Here is a 15,540-nt window from a genome sequence, read left to right as displayed (position 1 = left end):
AGTGGTACTGTGCGGTGTACATACACAGGAGAGAAGTGGTACTGTGCGGTGTACATACAGGAGAGAAGTGGTACTGTGCGGTGTACATACACAGGAGAGAAGTGGTACTGTGCGGTGTACATACAGGAGAGAAGTGGTACTGTGCGGTGTACATACACAGGAGAGAAGTGGTACTGTGCGGTGTACATACAGGAGAGAAGTGGTACTGTGCGGTGTACATACAGGAGAGAAGTGGTACTGTGCGGTGAACATACAGGAGAGAAGTGGTACTGTGCGGTGTACATACACAGGAGAGAAGTGGTACTGTGCGGTGTACATACAGGAGAGAAGTGGTACTGTGCGGTGTACATACACAGGAGAGAAGTGGTACTGTGCGGTGTACATACAGGAGAGAAGTGGTACTGTGCGGTGTACATACACAGGAGAGAAGTGGTACTGTGCGGTGTACATACAGGAGAGAAGTGGTACTGTGCGGTGTACATACACAGGAGAGAAGTGGTACTGTGCGGTGTACATACAGGAGAGAAGTGGTACTGTGCGGTGTACATACACAGGAGAGAAGTGGTACTGTGCGGTGTACATACAGGAGAGAAGTGGTACTGTGCAGTGTACATACACAGGAGAGAAGTGGTACTGTGCGGTGTACATACAGGAGAGAAGTGGTACTGTGCGGTGTACATACACAGGAGAGAAGTGGTACTGCGCGGTGTACATACAGGAGAGAAGTACTGTGCGGTGTACATACACAGGAGAGAAGTGGTACTGCGCGGTGTACATACACAGGAGAGAAGTGGTACTGTGCGGTGTACATACACAGGAGAGAAGTGGTACTGTGCGGTGTACATACACAGGAGAGAAGTGGTACTGTGCGGTGTACATACACAGGAGAGAAGTGGTACTGTGCGGTGTACATACAGGAGAGAAGTGGTACTATGCGGTGTGTATAAACAGGAGAGAAGTGGTACTGTGCGGTGTATATACACAGGAGAGAAGTGGTACTGTGCGGTGTACATACACAGGAGAAAAGTGGTACTTTGCGGTGTACATACATAGGAGAGAAGTGGTACTGTGCGGTGTATATACAGGAGAGAGGTGGTACTGTGCGGTGTACATACAGGAGAGAAGTGGTACTGTGCGGTGTACATACAGGAGAGAAGTGGTACTGTGCGGTGTATATACAGGAGAGAAGTGGTACTGTGCGGTGTACATACACAGGAGAGAAGTGGTACTGTGCGGTGTATATACACAGGAGAGAAGCGGTACTGTGCGGTGTGTATACACAGGAGAGAAGCGGTACTGTGCGGTGTGTGTATACACAGGAGAGAAGTGGTACTGTGCAGTGTATATACACAGGAGAGAAGTGGTACTGTGCGGTGTACATACAGGAGAGAAGTGGTACTGTGCGGTGTACATACAGGAGAGAAGTGGTACTGTGCGGTGTGTGTATACACAGGAGAGAAGTGGTACTGTGCGGTGTATATACACAGGAGAGAAGTGGTACTGTGCGGTGTACATACACAGGAGAGAAGTGGTACTGTGCGGTGTACATACACAGGAGAGAAGTGGTACTGTGCGGTGTACATACACCGGAGAGAAGTGGTACTGTGCGGTGTACATACACAGGAGAGAAGTGGTACTGTGCGGTGTACATACACAGGAGAGAAGTGGTACTGTGCGGTGTACATACACAGGAGAGAAGTGGTACTGTGCGGTGTACATACAGGAGAGAAGTGGTACTGTGCGGTGTGTATACACAGGAGAGAAGTGGTACTGTGCGGTGTATATACACAGGAGAGAAGTGGTACTGTGCGGTGTATATACACAGGAGAGAAGTGGTACTTTGCGGTGTACATACATAGGAGAGAAGTGGTACTGTGCGGTGTATATACAGGAGAGAAGTGGTACTGTGCGGTGTACATACACAGGAGAGAAGTGGTACTGTGCGGTGTACATACAGGAGAGAAGTGGTACTGTGCGGTGTACATACACAGGAGAGAAGTGGTACTGTGCGGTGTACATACAGGAGAGAAGTGGTACTGTGCAGTGTACATACACAGGAGAGAAGTGGTACTGTGCGGTGTACATACAGGAGAGAAGTGGTACTGTGCGGTGTACATACACAGGAGAGAAGTGGTACTGCGCGGTGTACATACAGGAGAGAAGTACTGTGCGGTGTACATACACAGGAGAGAAGTGGTACTGCGCGGTGTACATACACAGGAGAGAAGTGGTACTGTGCGGTGTACATACACAGGAGAGAAGTGGTACTGTGCGGTGTACATACACAGGAGAGAAGTGGTACTGTGCGGTGTACATACACAGGAGAGAAGTGGTACTGTGCGGTGTACATACAGGAGAGAAGTGGTACTATGCGGTGTGTATACACAGGAGAGAAGTGGTACTGTGCGGTGTATATACACAGGAGAGAAGTGGTACTGTGCGGTGTACATACACAGGAGAAAAGTGGTACTTTGCGGTGTACATACATAGGAGAGAAGTGGTACTGTGCGGTGTATATACAGGAGAGAGGTGGTACTGTGCGGTGTACATACAGGAGAGAAGTGGTACTGTGCGGTGTACATACAGGAGAGAAGTGGTACTGTGCGGTGTATATACAGGAGAGAAGTGGTACTGTGCGGTGTACATACACAGGAGAGAAGTGGTACTGTGCGGTTTACATACACAGGAGAGAAGTGGTACTGTGCGGTGTACATACACAGGAGAGAAGTGGTACTGTGCGGTGTACATACAGGAGAGAAGTGGTACTGTGCGGTGTGTGTATACACAGGAGAGAAGTGGTACTGTGCAGTGTATATACACAGGAGAGAAGTGGTACTGTGCGGTGTACATACAGGAGAGAAGTGGTACTGTGCGGTGTGTGTATACACAGGAGAGAAGTGGTACTGTGCGGTGTATATACACAGGAGAGAAGTGGTACTGTGCGGTGTACATACACAGGAGAGAAGTGGTACTGTGCGGTGTACATACACAGGAGAGAAGTGGTACTGTGCGGTGTACATACACAGGAGAGAAGTGGTACTGTGCGGTGTACATACACAGGAGAGAAGTGGTACTGTGCGGTGTACATACACAGGAGAGAAGTGGTACTGTGCGGTGTACATACACAGGAGAGAAGTGGTACTGTGCGGTGTACATACAGGAGAGAAGTGGTACTGTGCGGTGTGTATACACAGGAGAGAAGTGGTACTGTGCGGTGTATATACACAGGAGAGAAGTGGTACTGTGCGGTGTATATACACAGGAGAGAAGTGGTACTTTGCGGTGTACATACATAGGAGAGAAGTGGTACTGTGCGGTGTATATACAGGAGAGAAGTGGTACTGTGCGGTGTGTGTATACACAGGAGAGAAGTGGTACTGTGCGGTGTGTATACACAGGAGAGAAGTGGTACTGTGCGGTGTATATACACAGGAGAGAAGTGGTACTGTGCGGTGTATATACACAGGAGAGAAGTGGTACTTTGCGGTGTACATACATAGGAGAGAAGTGGTACTGTGCGGTGTACATACAGGAGAGAAGTGGTACTGTGCGGTGTGTGTATACACAGGAGAGAAGTGGTACTGTGCGGTGTATATACAGGAGAGAATTGGTACTGTGCGGTGTATATACACAGGAGAGAAGTGGTACTGTGCGGTGTGTATATATACATACACAGGAGATAAGTGGTACTGTGCGGTGTACATACACAGGATAGAAGTGGTACTGTGCGGTGTATATACAGGAGAGAAGTGGTACTGTGCGGTGTATATACAGGAGAGAGGTGGTACTGTGCGGTGTACATACAGGAGAAAAGTGGTACTGTGCGGTGTGTACATACAGGAGAGAAGTGGTACTGTGCGGTGTATACACAGGAGAGAAGTAGTACTGTGTGGTGTATTACACAGGAGAGAAGTAGTACTGTGCGGTGTATATACACAGGAGAGAGGTGGTACTGTGCGGTGTATATACACAGGAGAGAGGTGGTACTGTGCGGTGTATATACACAGGAGAGAGGTGGTACTGTGCGGTGTGTATATATATATACACACAGGAGAGAGGTGGTACTGTGCGGTGTATATACACAGGAGAGAGGTGGTACTGTGCGGTGTATATACACAGGAGAGAAGTGGTACTGTGCGGTTTACATACAGGAGAGAAGTGGTACTGTGCTGTGTATATACAGGAGAGAAGTGGTACTGTGCTGTGTATATACACCGAAGAGAAGTTGTACTGTGCGGTGTATATACACCGGAGAGAAGTGGTACTGTGCGGTGTATACACAGTAGAGAAGCAGTACTGTGTGGTGTATACACAGGAGAGAAGTAGTACTGTGTGGTGTATATACACAGGAGAGAAGTAGTACTGTGCGGTGTATATACACAGGAGAGAAGTGGTACTGTGCGGTGTACATACAGGAGAGAAGTGGTACTGTGCGGTGTATATACAGGAGAGAAGCGGTACTGTGCGGTGTACATACAGGAGAGAAGTGGTACTGTGCGGTGTATATACACAGGAGAGAAGTGGTACTGTGCGGTGTACATACAGGAGAGAAGTGGTACTGTGCGGTGTATATACACAGGAGAGAAGTGGTACTGTGCGGTGTACATACAGGAGAGAAGTGGTACTGTGCGGTGTACATACAGGAGAGAAGTGGTACTGTGCAGTGTACATACAGGAGAGAAGTGGTACTGTGCGGTGTACATACAGGAGAGAAGTGGTACTGTGCGGAGTACATACAGGAGAGAAGTGGTACTGTGCGGTGTACATACACAGGAGAGAAGTGGTACTGTGCGGTGTATATACACAGGAGAGAAGTGGTACTGTGCGGTGTGTGTATATATACATACACAGGAGATAAGTGGTACTGTGCGGTGTATACACAGGAGAGAAGTGGTACTGTGCGGTGTATATACACAGGAGAGAGGTGGTACTGTGCGGTGTACATATACAGGAGAGAGGTGGTACTGTGCGGTGTACATACACAGGAAAGAAGTGGTACTGTGCAGTGTACATACACATGAGAGAAGTGGTACTGTGCGGTGTATATACAGGAGAGAAGTGGTACTGTGCGGTGTATATACAGGAGAGAAGTGGTACTGTGCAGTGTATATACACAGGAGACAAGTGGTACTGTGCGGTGTACATACAGGAGAGAAGTGGTACTGTGCGGTGTGTGTATACACAGGAGAGAAGTGGTACTGTGCGGTGTATATACACAGGAGAGAAGTGGTACTGTGCGGTGTACATACACAGGAGAGAAGTGGTACTGTGCGGTGTACATACACAGGAGAGAAGTGGTACTGTGCGGAGTACATACAGGAGAGAAGTGGTACTGTGCGGTGTACATACACAGGAGAGAAGTGGTACTGTGCGGTGTATATACACAGGAGAGAAGTGGTACTGTGCGGTGTGTATATATACATACACAGGAGATAAGTGGTACTGTGCGGTGTACATACACAGGAGAGAAGTGGTACTGTGCGGTGTACATACAGGAGAGAGGTGGTACTGTGCGGTGTACATACACAGGAGAGAAGTGGTACTGTGCGGTGTACATACACAGGAGAGAGGTGGTACTGTGCGGTGTACATACACAGGAGAGAAGTGGTACTGTGCGGTGTATATACACAGGAGAGAGGTGGTACTGTGCGGTGTACATATACAGGAGAGAGGTGGTACTGTGCGGTGTACATACACAGGAGAGAAGTGGTACTGTGCGGTGTATATACAGGAGAGAAGTGGTACTGTGCGGTGTACATACACAGGAGAGAAGTGGTACTGTGCGGTGTATATACACAGGAGAAAAGTGGTACTGTGCGGTGTATATACAGGAGAGAGGTGGTACTGTGCGGTGTACATACAGGAGAGAAGTGGTACTGTGCGGTGTGTATATACACCGGAGAGAAGTGGTACTGTGCGGTGTACATACACAGGAGAGAAGTGGTACTGTGCGGTGTACATACACAGGAGAGAAGTGGTACTGTGCGGTGTATATACAGGAGAGAAGTGGTACTGTGCGGTGTACATACACAGGAGAGAAGTGGTACTGTGCGGTGTATATACACAGGAGAAAAGTGGTACTGTGCGGTGTATATACAGGAGAGAGGTGGTACTGTGCGGTGTACATACAGGAGAGAAGTGGTACTGTGCGGTGTGTATATACACCGGAGAGAAGTGGTACTGTGTGGTGTATTACACAGGAGAGAAGTAGTACTGTGCGGTGTATATACACAGGAGAGAGGTGGTACTGTGCGGTGTATATACAGGAGAGAAGTGGTACTGTGCGGTGTACATACACAGGAGAGAAGTGGTACTGTGCGGTGTATATACACAGGAGAAAAGTGGTACTGTGCGGTGTATATACAGGAGAGAGGTGGTACTGTGCGGTGTACATACAGGAGAGAAGTGGTACTGTGCGGTGTACATACAGGAGAGAAGTGGTACTGTGCGGTGTATATACAGGAGAGAAGTGGTACTGTGCGGTGTACATACACAGGAGAGAAGTGGTACTGTGCGGTGTACATACACAGGAGAGAAGTGGTACTGTGCGGTGTATATACACAGGAGAGAAGTGGTACTGTGCGGTGTATATACAGGAGAGAGGTGGTAATGTGCGGTGTACATACAGGAGAGAAGTGGTACTGTGCGGTGTGTATATACACCGGAGAGAAGTGGTACTGTGTGGTGTATTACACAGGAGAGAAGTAGTACTGTGCGGTGTATATACACAGGAGAGAGGTGGTACTGTGCGGTGTATATACACAGGAGAGAGGTGGTACTGTGCGGTGTATACACACAGGAGAGAGGTGGTACTGTGCTGTGTATATACACCGGAGAGAAGTGGTACTGTGCAGTGTATATACAGGAGAGAAGTAGTACTGTGTGGTGTATACACAGGAGAGAAGTAGTACTGTGTGGTGTATACACAGGAGAGAAGTAGTACTGTGTGGTGTATACACAGGAGAGAAGTAGTACTGTGTGGTGTATACACAGGAGAGAAGTAGTACTGTGCGGTGTATATACACAGGAGAGAGGTGGTACTGTGTGGTGTATACACAGGAGAGAAGTGGTACTGTGCGGTGTACATACAGGAGAGAAGTGGTACTGTGCGGTGTATATACACAGGAGAGAAGTGGTACTGTGCGGTGTACATACAGGAGAGAAGTGGTACTGTGCGGTGTATATACACAGGAGAGAAGTGGTACTGTGCGGTGTACATACAGGAGAGAAGTGGTATTGTGCGGTGTATATACACAGGAGAGAAGTGGTACTGTGCGGTGTATATACACAGGAGAGAAGTGGTACTGTGCGGTGTATATACACAGGAGAGAAGTGGTACTGTGCGGTGTATATACACAGGAGAGAAGTGGTACTGTGCGGTGTATATACACAGGAGAGAAGTGGTACTGTGCGGTGTATATACACAGGAGAGAAGTGGTACTGTGCGGTGTATATACACAGGAGAGAAGTGGTACTGTGCAGTGTATATATACAGGAGAGAAGTGGTACTGTGCGGTGTGTATACACAGGAGAGAAGTGGTACTGTGCGGTGTACATACACAGGAGAGAAGTGGTACTGTGCGGTGTACATACACAGGAGAGAAGTGGTACTGTGCGGTGTACATACACACAGGATGTGTGAAGTTGTACTGTGCGGTGTATATACATACAGGATACGGGAAGTTGTCTCTTCTCTCTCCTCATCCTGTCAGGAATAATATAATAACACAGAGACCCGTTGACATCTTTGTTACTTTCTTTTAATATTTTTAGGTCACATGTTCAGCCCAACAAAGTAAGTGACCCCCGTTAATAAATTACAGTTAAAAAATAAAATAAATCAGAGGCGATCCTTAGGATTCTGGTAAACCCGGAGATTCCTCCGTACATTCCATGTCCAAATGAATCAGGAACTGGAGCTACGAGGCCGGAGTGAATGAGAAGACAGAGACCTCGGGAGGACATGGATTGTACCCCCCATTCACCAAGACGAGAGAGATATCACCGAGGTACGAGGCACCTCACGCCTCAGTTATTACACCCTAATAGTGGGCAGTTACATCTTATGCTATGCTTCAATACAGAGTGTGACCTGCAGGGGGTGTGCTCGGCTATTATTTATTTTGGTCCCCCGCTGTACTGCTCCATAGGTGATATACAGTAGATCAGGGTGGAAAATGGAAATCTGCATAAATCACAGATAAGGAGAATGTCACCTAAATTACAAGAGAAGTTGAACTGTGCAGATTTCGTACGTCCAGAACGAGAGCAGATCCAGGAAATCCAACACCTGAGAAGTTGTACTGTGCACCATCAACGCCACGAGTCTTCTCCTGACCCTTCCATCACAATGTTGAATTCCGCTCCGATGTGTCAGACCTCAGTAGTAGTCTCCAGCAAGACAAAGGGTCCTCCACATTACAGAGCACCTCCTGGTGGTGCAGAGAAAGGTCACACATCTCCGTCCGGCCAGCACAGGCGCAGGACTTCATGAGAGGCCACAGAAGTAGTTGTGGACGGGAATGGAGATGACTCCGGACAGCGATATCCCCAGGGTGTCCGACACGCAGGCCACAGACATGGCGAATTCCTGGTCTTCTGCTTTACTCTGTGGGTTACATTAAAGACGTAAACACAACCCAGTCACACAGCCGCCCGAATACAACATGGCGCCGTCCACAGAGATCATTACCTCAACTGCAATGTTGTTGAAAGTGTTGACGTACGCGGCGCCCCCGAGAAGACCCTCGAAGATGATAATCAGGAAGATGCCGGGCAGCGTCAGACTCGGGAGGAATACATATGCCACCCCCACGAGAAGGAAGGTGGCGACTCCACACTGAGGACACAAACCGGCAATAGTAATACAGGCACAAAGACCGCCGGCTCACCGTCCACGAGAGGCAGACCACTTACCTGAAGACAAGCGAGGATCCAGATGTGTCTGATCTTAAAGCATCGAACTGAGGATCGAGAGACAAACACTCCGGCCTGATACAGCATCTGGTACCTGAGACAGAGGATGATGAGAGTCGGAATCGCTCCTGTCATAGGGGCGGGACATAATGTTGATATGGGGGCAGGCCAGCACTCATCTGTCTCCATCTCTTTGCTGCACCTTGCATTGACTCACAGTTCCATAAGCTGTTAGAGGCAGGAACCGCAATGGGGTCACATACAACCCCTTGTCACCGCCACTTCTGTGAGAAGGTCTGACAGACGTCCTTTTCTACCTTTTGCATGATGTTCTTTGTTTTGGTTTCACTTTGTCATCTTTTTTCCTTCTCCCAGGTGTCACCTATTTAGACTAATCCTCTTTCCTTTATATTCCCTCCCATACTGCCTCACTTTGCGGTTTACACTACTTCCTGGATTGAAGTGTTCACTGCTGGAGACTTCTGTTGCTGCTTGTTCAGATAAGTCCTTTCATGTATTGTGTTTCCTTGCTGGCTTGATTCTAGGTGACCCTGACTCCCTCCGTATTAAGTGCAGGGAGCCGGTGGTCGTGTCCCCTCACTATTATAGGGTTTTCAGGTGTCACACGAGGGCATGCAATCGTCTACCTCTGAGACCCTTGTATGTGCTTAGCAGTCAATGTGAGCTCTTAGGGTTTTATAGGGGTCACCTTTATACTCCTTAGTTTTGGATCAAGCCAGTCGGATGTTTATCCATAACTTCCAGCTATCTGCAACATCATCCGTGACACCCCTGCCCTGATTTTACATGGATCCATGGGGTCAGCAGTGCTCTGGGTGCTGCTGATCTTACAGGAGGGCACAGTCCAGTACTAATAAGGTGCCCAACGCCCCTCACAGGCACAAGTGGGACAGGCCTCATGTTTCACCCCATCGTGGTTCCAGCTTTGGTGGAGGAAGGTTCAGTGTTGTATGAGAGTGAAGACGTCTTGCTACAGATTAACCCCTTGTATATAAACATAGAACTCCCCTATGGGCATCATTTGCTACTTACCATCGGTATTGCATCGAGTGGCTGATCTTGATGTTTGGAAAGTAAATCAGCTCGTACTGCGAGGAACAGAATGAAGAACAATCTGTAAGACCACCCACCACCAGACAATAGTCTGTCACGCTCAGACGTCCTCACTTACCAGGCCCTGGTTTATGAAGTATTCAGCAAAGTAGACGAGCGACAAGGGGAGCATATACCTCAGGAGGGACTGCAGGACATAAAGCAGGAAAGGAGGGCGTGTAATGAGAGTATATAGCGGTGTTCACGGGTATATCCTAAATATTGTATGCTTAGAGGTCAGGGTTACAGACTAAGGTATACAGAACAGATCGCCCCCCCAAGTCCAGAACCCCACAGAACGTCACACCTCTGCACTGACCTTAATTATCCTCCACTTACTGGCCATTGTCCGATGAGGCTTTTTCCCTGCAATAAACGCGGAAAAAAACAACGTGAGCCTGTGCATAGTCTACGCCAGTACTGCCACGGTCTCAGAGGGTGTCCCGCTGCATTACCTGACTCTCGAGATGATGGTTCATGCAACAGGGGGCGCCGGTCAGGCTCTTTCACTGAACTATGACCTGCGGGAAACTTCCATCGTGGGAGAGAGGATGGAGGGAGCAGGAGGGCAAAATAACTGGCAGAAGAGAAACCAAGGACATTAGAGCTGGAAATCTGTACAAGAAATGGTAGTTCAGGGGTCAGCAGCCTCCGGCACTTTAGCTGTTGTGAAACTAAAGCTCCCAGCATGCACACTGGCTCAGCGCTTCTTGGAACACCCTTAGAAATTAATACAGCATGTTGAGAGTTGTAGTTTATTTACAGCTGGAGTGTCGGAGTGACTGACTTATACATTAGATCATTAGTCAGAGACTTCAATAAAATGTAATTATTGGCCTGTTGTGGATGCTCAAGATTATACTGCAGATATGTCCTCACCTCAACCGCCAACTCACCTTATCAAAAGCATAACTGGGATAATCAGCATCACCAGCAGGGAGTTCCGGGGAGAAACTCCGGCCTCTGTAAGACCAAGGTAAGAAAGAGCACCCAGGATCCCTGCACCACCAGTGCCAGAGGACCAGTATGACACCACATCACTGGAAAGACAGGAGCAACAATAATACTTATGCTAGGGTACTACCCCCTATGTACAAGAATATAACTACTATAATACTGCCTCCTATGTACAAGAATATAACTACTATAATACTGCCTCCTATGTACAAGAATATAACTACTATAATACTGCTCCTATGTACAAGAATATAACTACTATAATACTGCTCCTATGTACAAGAATATAACTACTATAATACTGCTCCTATGTACAAGAATATAACTACTATAATACTGCCTCCTATGTACAAGAATATAACTACTATAATACTGCTCCTATGTACAAGAATATAACTACTATAATACTGCTCCTATGTACAAGAATATAACTACTATAATACTGCTCCTATGTACAAGAATATAACTACTATAATACTGCTCCTATGTACAAGAATATAACTACTATAATACTGCTCCTATGTACAAAGAATATAACTACTATAATACTGCTCCTGTGTACAAGAATATAACTACTATAATACTGCCTCCTATGTACAAGAATATAACTACTATAATACTGCCTCCTATGTACAAGAATATAACTACTATAATACTGCTCCTATGTACAAGAATATAACTACTATAATACTGCTCCTATGTACAAGAATATAACTACTATAATACTTGCCTCCTATGTACAAGAATATAACTACTATAATACTGCCTCCTATGTACAAGAATATAACTACTATAATACTGCTCCTATGTACAGGAATATAACTACTATAATACTGCTCCTATGTACAAGAATATAACTACTATAATACTGCTCCTATGTACAAGAATATAACTACTATAATACTGCTCCTATGTACAAGAATATAACTACTATAATACTGCTCCTATGTACAAGAATATAACTACTATAATACTGCTCCTATGTACAAGAATATAACTACTATAATACTGCTCCTATGTACAAGAATATAACTACTATATACTGCTCCTATGTACAAGAATATAACTACTATAATACTGCTCCTATGTACAAGAATATAACTACTATAATACTGCTCCTATGTACAAGAATATAACTACTATAATACTGCTCCTATGTACAAGAATATAACTACTATAATACTGCCTCCTATGTACAAGAATATAACTACTATAATACTGCTCCTATGTACAAGAATATAACTACTATAATACTGCTCCTATGTACAAGAATATAACTACTATAATACTGCCTCCTATGTACAAGAATATAACTACTATAATACTGCTACTATGTACAGAATATAACTACTATAATACTGCTCCTATGTACAATAATATAACTACTATAATACTGCTCCTATGTACAAGAATATAACTACTATAATACTGCTCCTATGTACAAGAATATAACTACTATAATACTGCTCCTATGTACAAGAATATAACTACTATAATACTGCTCCTATGTACAAGAATATAACTACTATAATACTGCTCCTATGTACAAGAATATAACTACTATAATACTGCTCCTATGTACAAGAATATAACTACTATAATACAGCTCCTATGTACAAGAATATAACTACTATAATACTGCCTCCTATGTACAAGAATATAACTACTATAATACTGCCTCCTATGTAGAAGAATATAACTACTATAATACTGCTCCTATGTACAAGAATATAACTACTATAATACTGCTCCTATGTACAAGAATATAACTACTATAATACTGCTCCTATGTACAAGAATATAACTACTATAATACTGCTCCTATGTACAAGAATATAACTACTATAATACTGCTCCTATGTACAAGAATATAACTACTATAATACTGCTCCTATGTACAAGAATATAACTACTATAATACTGCTCCTATGTACAAGAATATAACTACTATAATACTGCTCCTATGTACAAGAATATAACTACTATAATACTGCCTCCTATGTACAGAATATAACTACTATAATACTGCCTCCTATGTACAAGAATATAACTACTATAATACTGCCTCCTATGTACAAGAATATAACTACTATAATACTGCCTCCTATGTACAAGAATATAACTACTATAATACTGCTCCTATGTACAAGAATATAACTACTATAATACTGCCTCATATGTACAAGAATATAACTACTATAATACTGCTCCTATGTACAAGAATATAACTACTATAATACTGCTCCTATGTACAAGAATATAACTACTATAATACTGCCTCCTATGTACAAGAATATAACTACTATAATACTGCTCCTATTGTACAAGAATATAACTACTATAATACTGCCTCCTATGTACAGTAATATAACTACTATAATACTGCCCCCTATGGATGAGAAACACATTGTGTGCACCGTGTGTGTTACCTGTAAAAGAAGGCGGTGAGGCTGAGGAATGTGACTTCTCCCAGACCGGACGAGACACTGGCGAATACGACCCCTGAGATATAAGGTTGTGAGTAGATGATATTCTAGTCGGCGCTCTCTGGTGATTATATGTTACAGTCAGCAGTAAACCATCTGCATTGAACTCACCCAGCAGACTGACCGCAACATGTGTGGAGAACGACACGATGAGGAAGCTGGCAGCGGCCGTGATGATGCACAAGGACACCCTGTAACTGATTCGTGAGAAGAGAAAGCAGATGACCGGGAGATCACGGAAAAGACAGCGCAGCAGATGATCGGGAGAGATGGCGGTATATATACAGTGCCTTGCAAAAGTATTCACCCCATTGACTTTTTCCGTGTTTTGGTGCCTCACAACCTGGGATTGTTGCCCGTTTCTCCTTGCAGAACTGCTGACGGCTCCTTCAGGTCGGATGTTTGCGCTTGTGAACAGCCATCTTTACGTCTGACCACAGATCTTCTATTGGATTGAGATCTGGGCTGTGACTCGGCCATTCCCACACATTTACATGTTTCCCCTTAAACCTCCCAAGTGTTGCTTTAGCCGTGTGTTTGGGGTCATTGTCCTGCTGGAAGGTGAGCCTCCGTCCTAGCCTCAGATCACGCACAGAGTGGGGCAGGTTCTGCTCAAGAACATCCCTGTATTTGGAACCATCCATCTTTCCCTCAGCTCTGACCAGTTTCCCAGTCCCCCCAGTATAATGCTGCCACCATCATGTCTCACTGTGGGGATGGTGTTCTTTGGGTGATGTGATGTGTTGGGTTTGCGCCAGACACAGCGTTTTCTTTGATGGACGAAAAAGTTCAATGTTAGTCTCCTCAGACCAGAGCCCCTTCCTCCATACATTTTGGGGTCTCCTCAGACCGGAGCCCCTTCCGCCATACATTTTCAGAGTCTCCCCCAGGCCTTTTCACTCACAACGTGCCTTATTGTTCTCAGCTGACAGTAATGGCTTCTTCTGGCCGCTCTGCCATAAAGCCCAACTCTATGGGGCGTACGGCTTATAGTCGTCCTCTGTACAGATCCTCCAGTCTCTGCTGTGGAACTCTGCAGCTCCTCCAGGGTCACCTCAGGTCTCTGTGCTGCCTCTCTGATTAATGCCCTCCTTGCCCGGTCCGTCAGTTTTGGTGGGCGGCCGTCTCGTGGCAGGTTTGCTGTTGTGCCATGTTCTTTCCATCTGGTTATGATAGATTTGATGGCGCTCCTGGGGATCATCAAAGATTTGGATATTTTTTTATAACCTAACCCTGACTTGTACTTCTCAACAACATTGTCCCTTACTTGTTTGGAGAGTTCCTCGGTCTTCATGGCAGTGTTTGGTTAGTGATGCCTCTTGCTCAGGTGTTGCAGCCTCTGGTGTGTATATGTGATGACAGGTCATGTGACACTGAGATTGCACACAGGTGACATCATGTCACTAATCATGTGACTTCTGAAGGTAATCGGTTGCACCAGAGCTTTTTATGGGCTTCCTAACAAAGGGGGTGAATACATACGCACAGGGCAATTTTCTATTTCTAAACAATAGTTTTATTTAGATATTTTTCTCATTTCACTTCCCCGACTGAGACTATTGTGTTCTGATCCATCACATAGAATTCAGATTATCAAAACATTGAACTTAAGGCTGTAATGTAACAAAGCACGAAAAAAAAGTCAAGGGGGGGGGTGAATACTTTTGCAAGGCACTGTACATTTATGGGTATGGAGATTGATTTAACCCTTACTTGTACGGTATCTGGTGGATGTAAAACGGAGCTGTAAACTTTATAATCAGGGTGGGCAGTATATCCGCCAGGAGGACCGTCTGCAAGACAGAGAGGTTATACCGCGAGAATCAGGAGCGGGTCCCATCAACCTGACCTCCTCACAGGGGTTCTCCACCGGTCTGTGGACTCTGGAGGCAGTGACGGTGGAGTACCCCTTTAAGGCGTACTTACAGCGGTGGACATCTCATTGCAGTCGTACCGGCTGGCGTTTGTCACGTTGACCTGGAAAGAAAATGTGTAAGAGTGATGGAGTCTGGGGCTGGAGGAGCGTGGCCCTCACTCCACGTCCACCGCCAGGGCCGGTCACAGGATC

The 15,540-nt window shown here is 45.7% G+C and overlaps 1 protein-coding gene across 1 annotated transcript; it reads right to left on the bottom strand.

Moving 5' to 3' along the window:
* Positions 1 to 7,750: 7,750 nt before the first annotated feature.
* On the bottom strand, positions 7,751 to 15,534 carry CLN3 (CLN3 lysosomal/endosomal transmembrane protein, battenin). The gene is made up of 12 exons (XM_040439602.1): positions 15,399 to 15,534; positions 15,186 to 15,265; positions 13,584 to 13,669; positions 13,416 to 13,488; positions 10,926 to 11,069; positions 10,485 to 10,606; positions 10,349 to 10,395; positions 10,109 to 10,177; positions 9,970 to 10,025; positions 8,917 to 9,010; positions 8,693 to 8,839; positions 7,751 to 8,608 (listed from the first exon to the last, which is right to left on the bottom strand). The coding sequence occupies exons 1-12, from the start codon at positions 15,408 to 15,410 to the stop codon at positions 8,489 to 8,491; spliced, it is 1,050 nt and encodes a 349-aa protein (XP_040295536.1). The 5' UTR covers positions 15,411 to 15,534; the 3' UTR covers positions 7,751 to 8,488.
* Between the last annotated feature and the right edge of the window lie 6 nt (positions 15,535 to 15,540).

This window comes from Bufo bufo, chromosome 7, assembly GCF_905171765.1.
Source record: "Bufo bufo chromosome 7, aBufBuf1.1, whole genome shotgun sequence".
In the NCBI taxonomy this organism is placed as follows: Eukaryota; Metazoa; Chordata; class Amphibia; order Anura; family Bufonidae; genus Bufo; species Bufo bufo.
The sequence above is the reverse complement of the archived record's forward strand: the minus strand, read 5'-3'. Positions and strand labels throughout refer to the sequence as shown.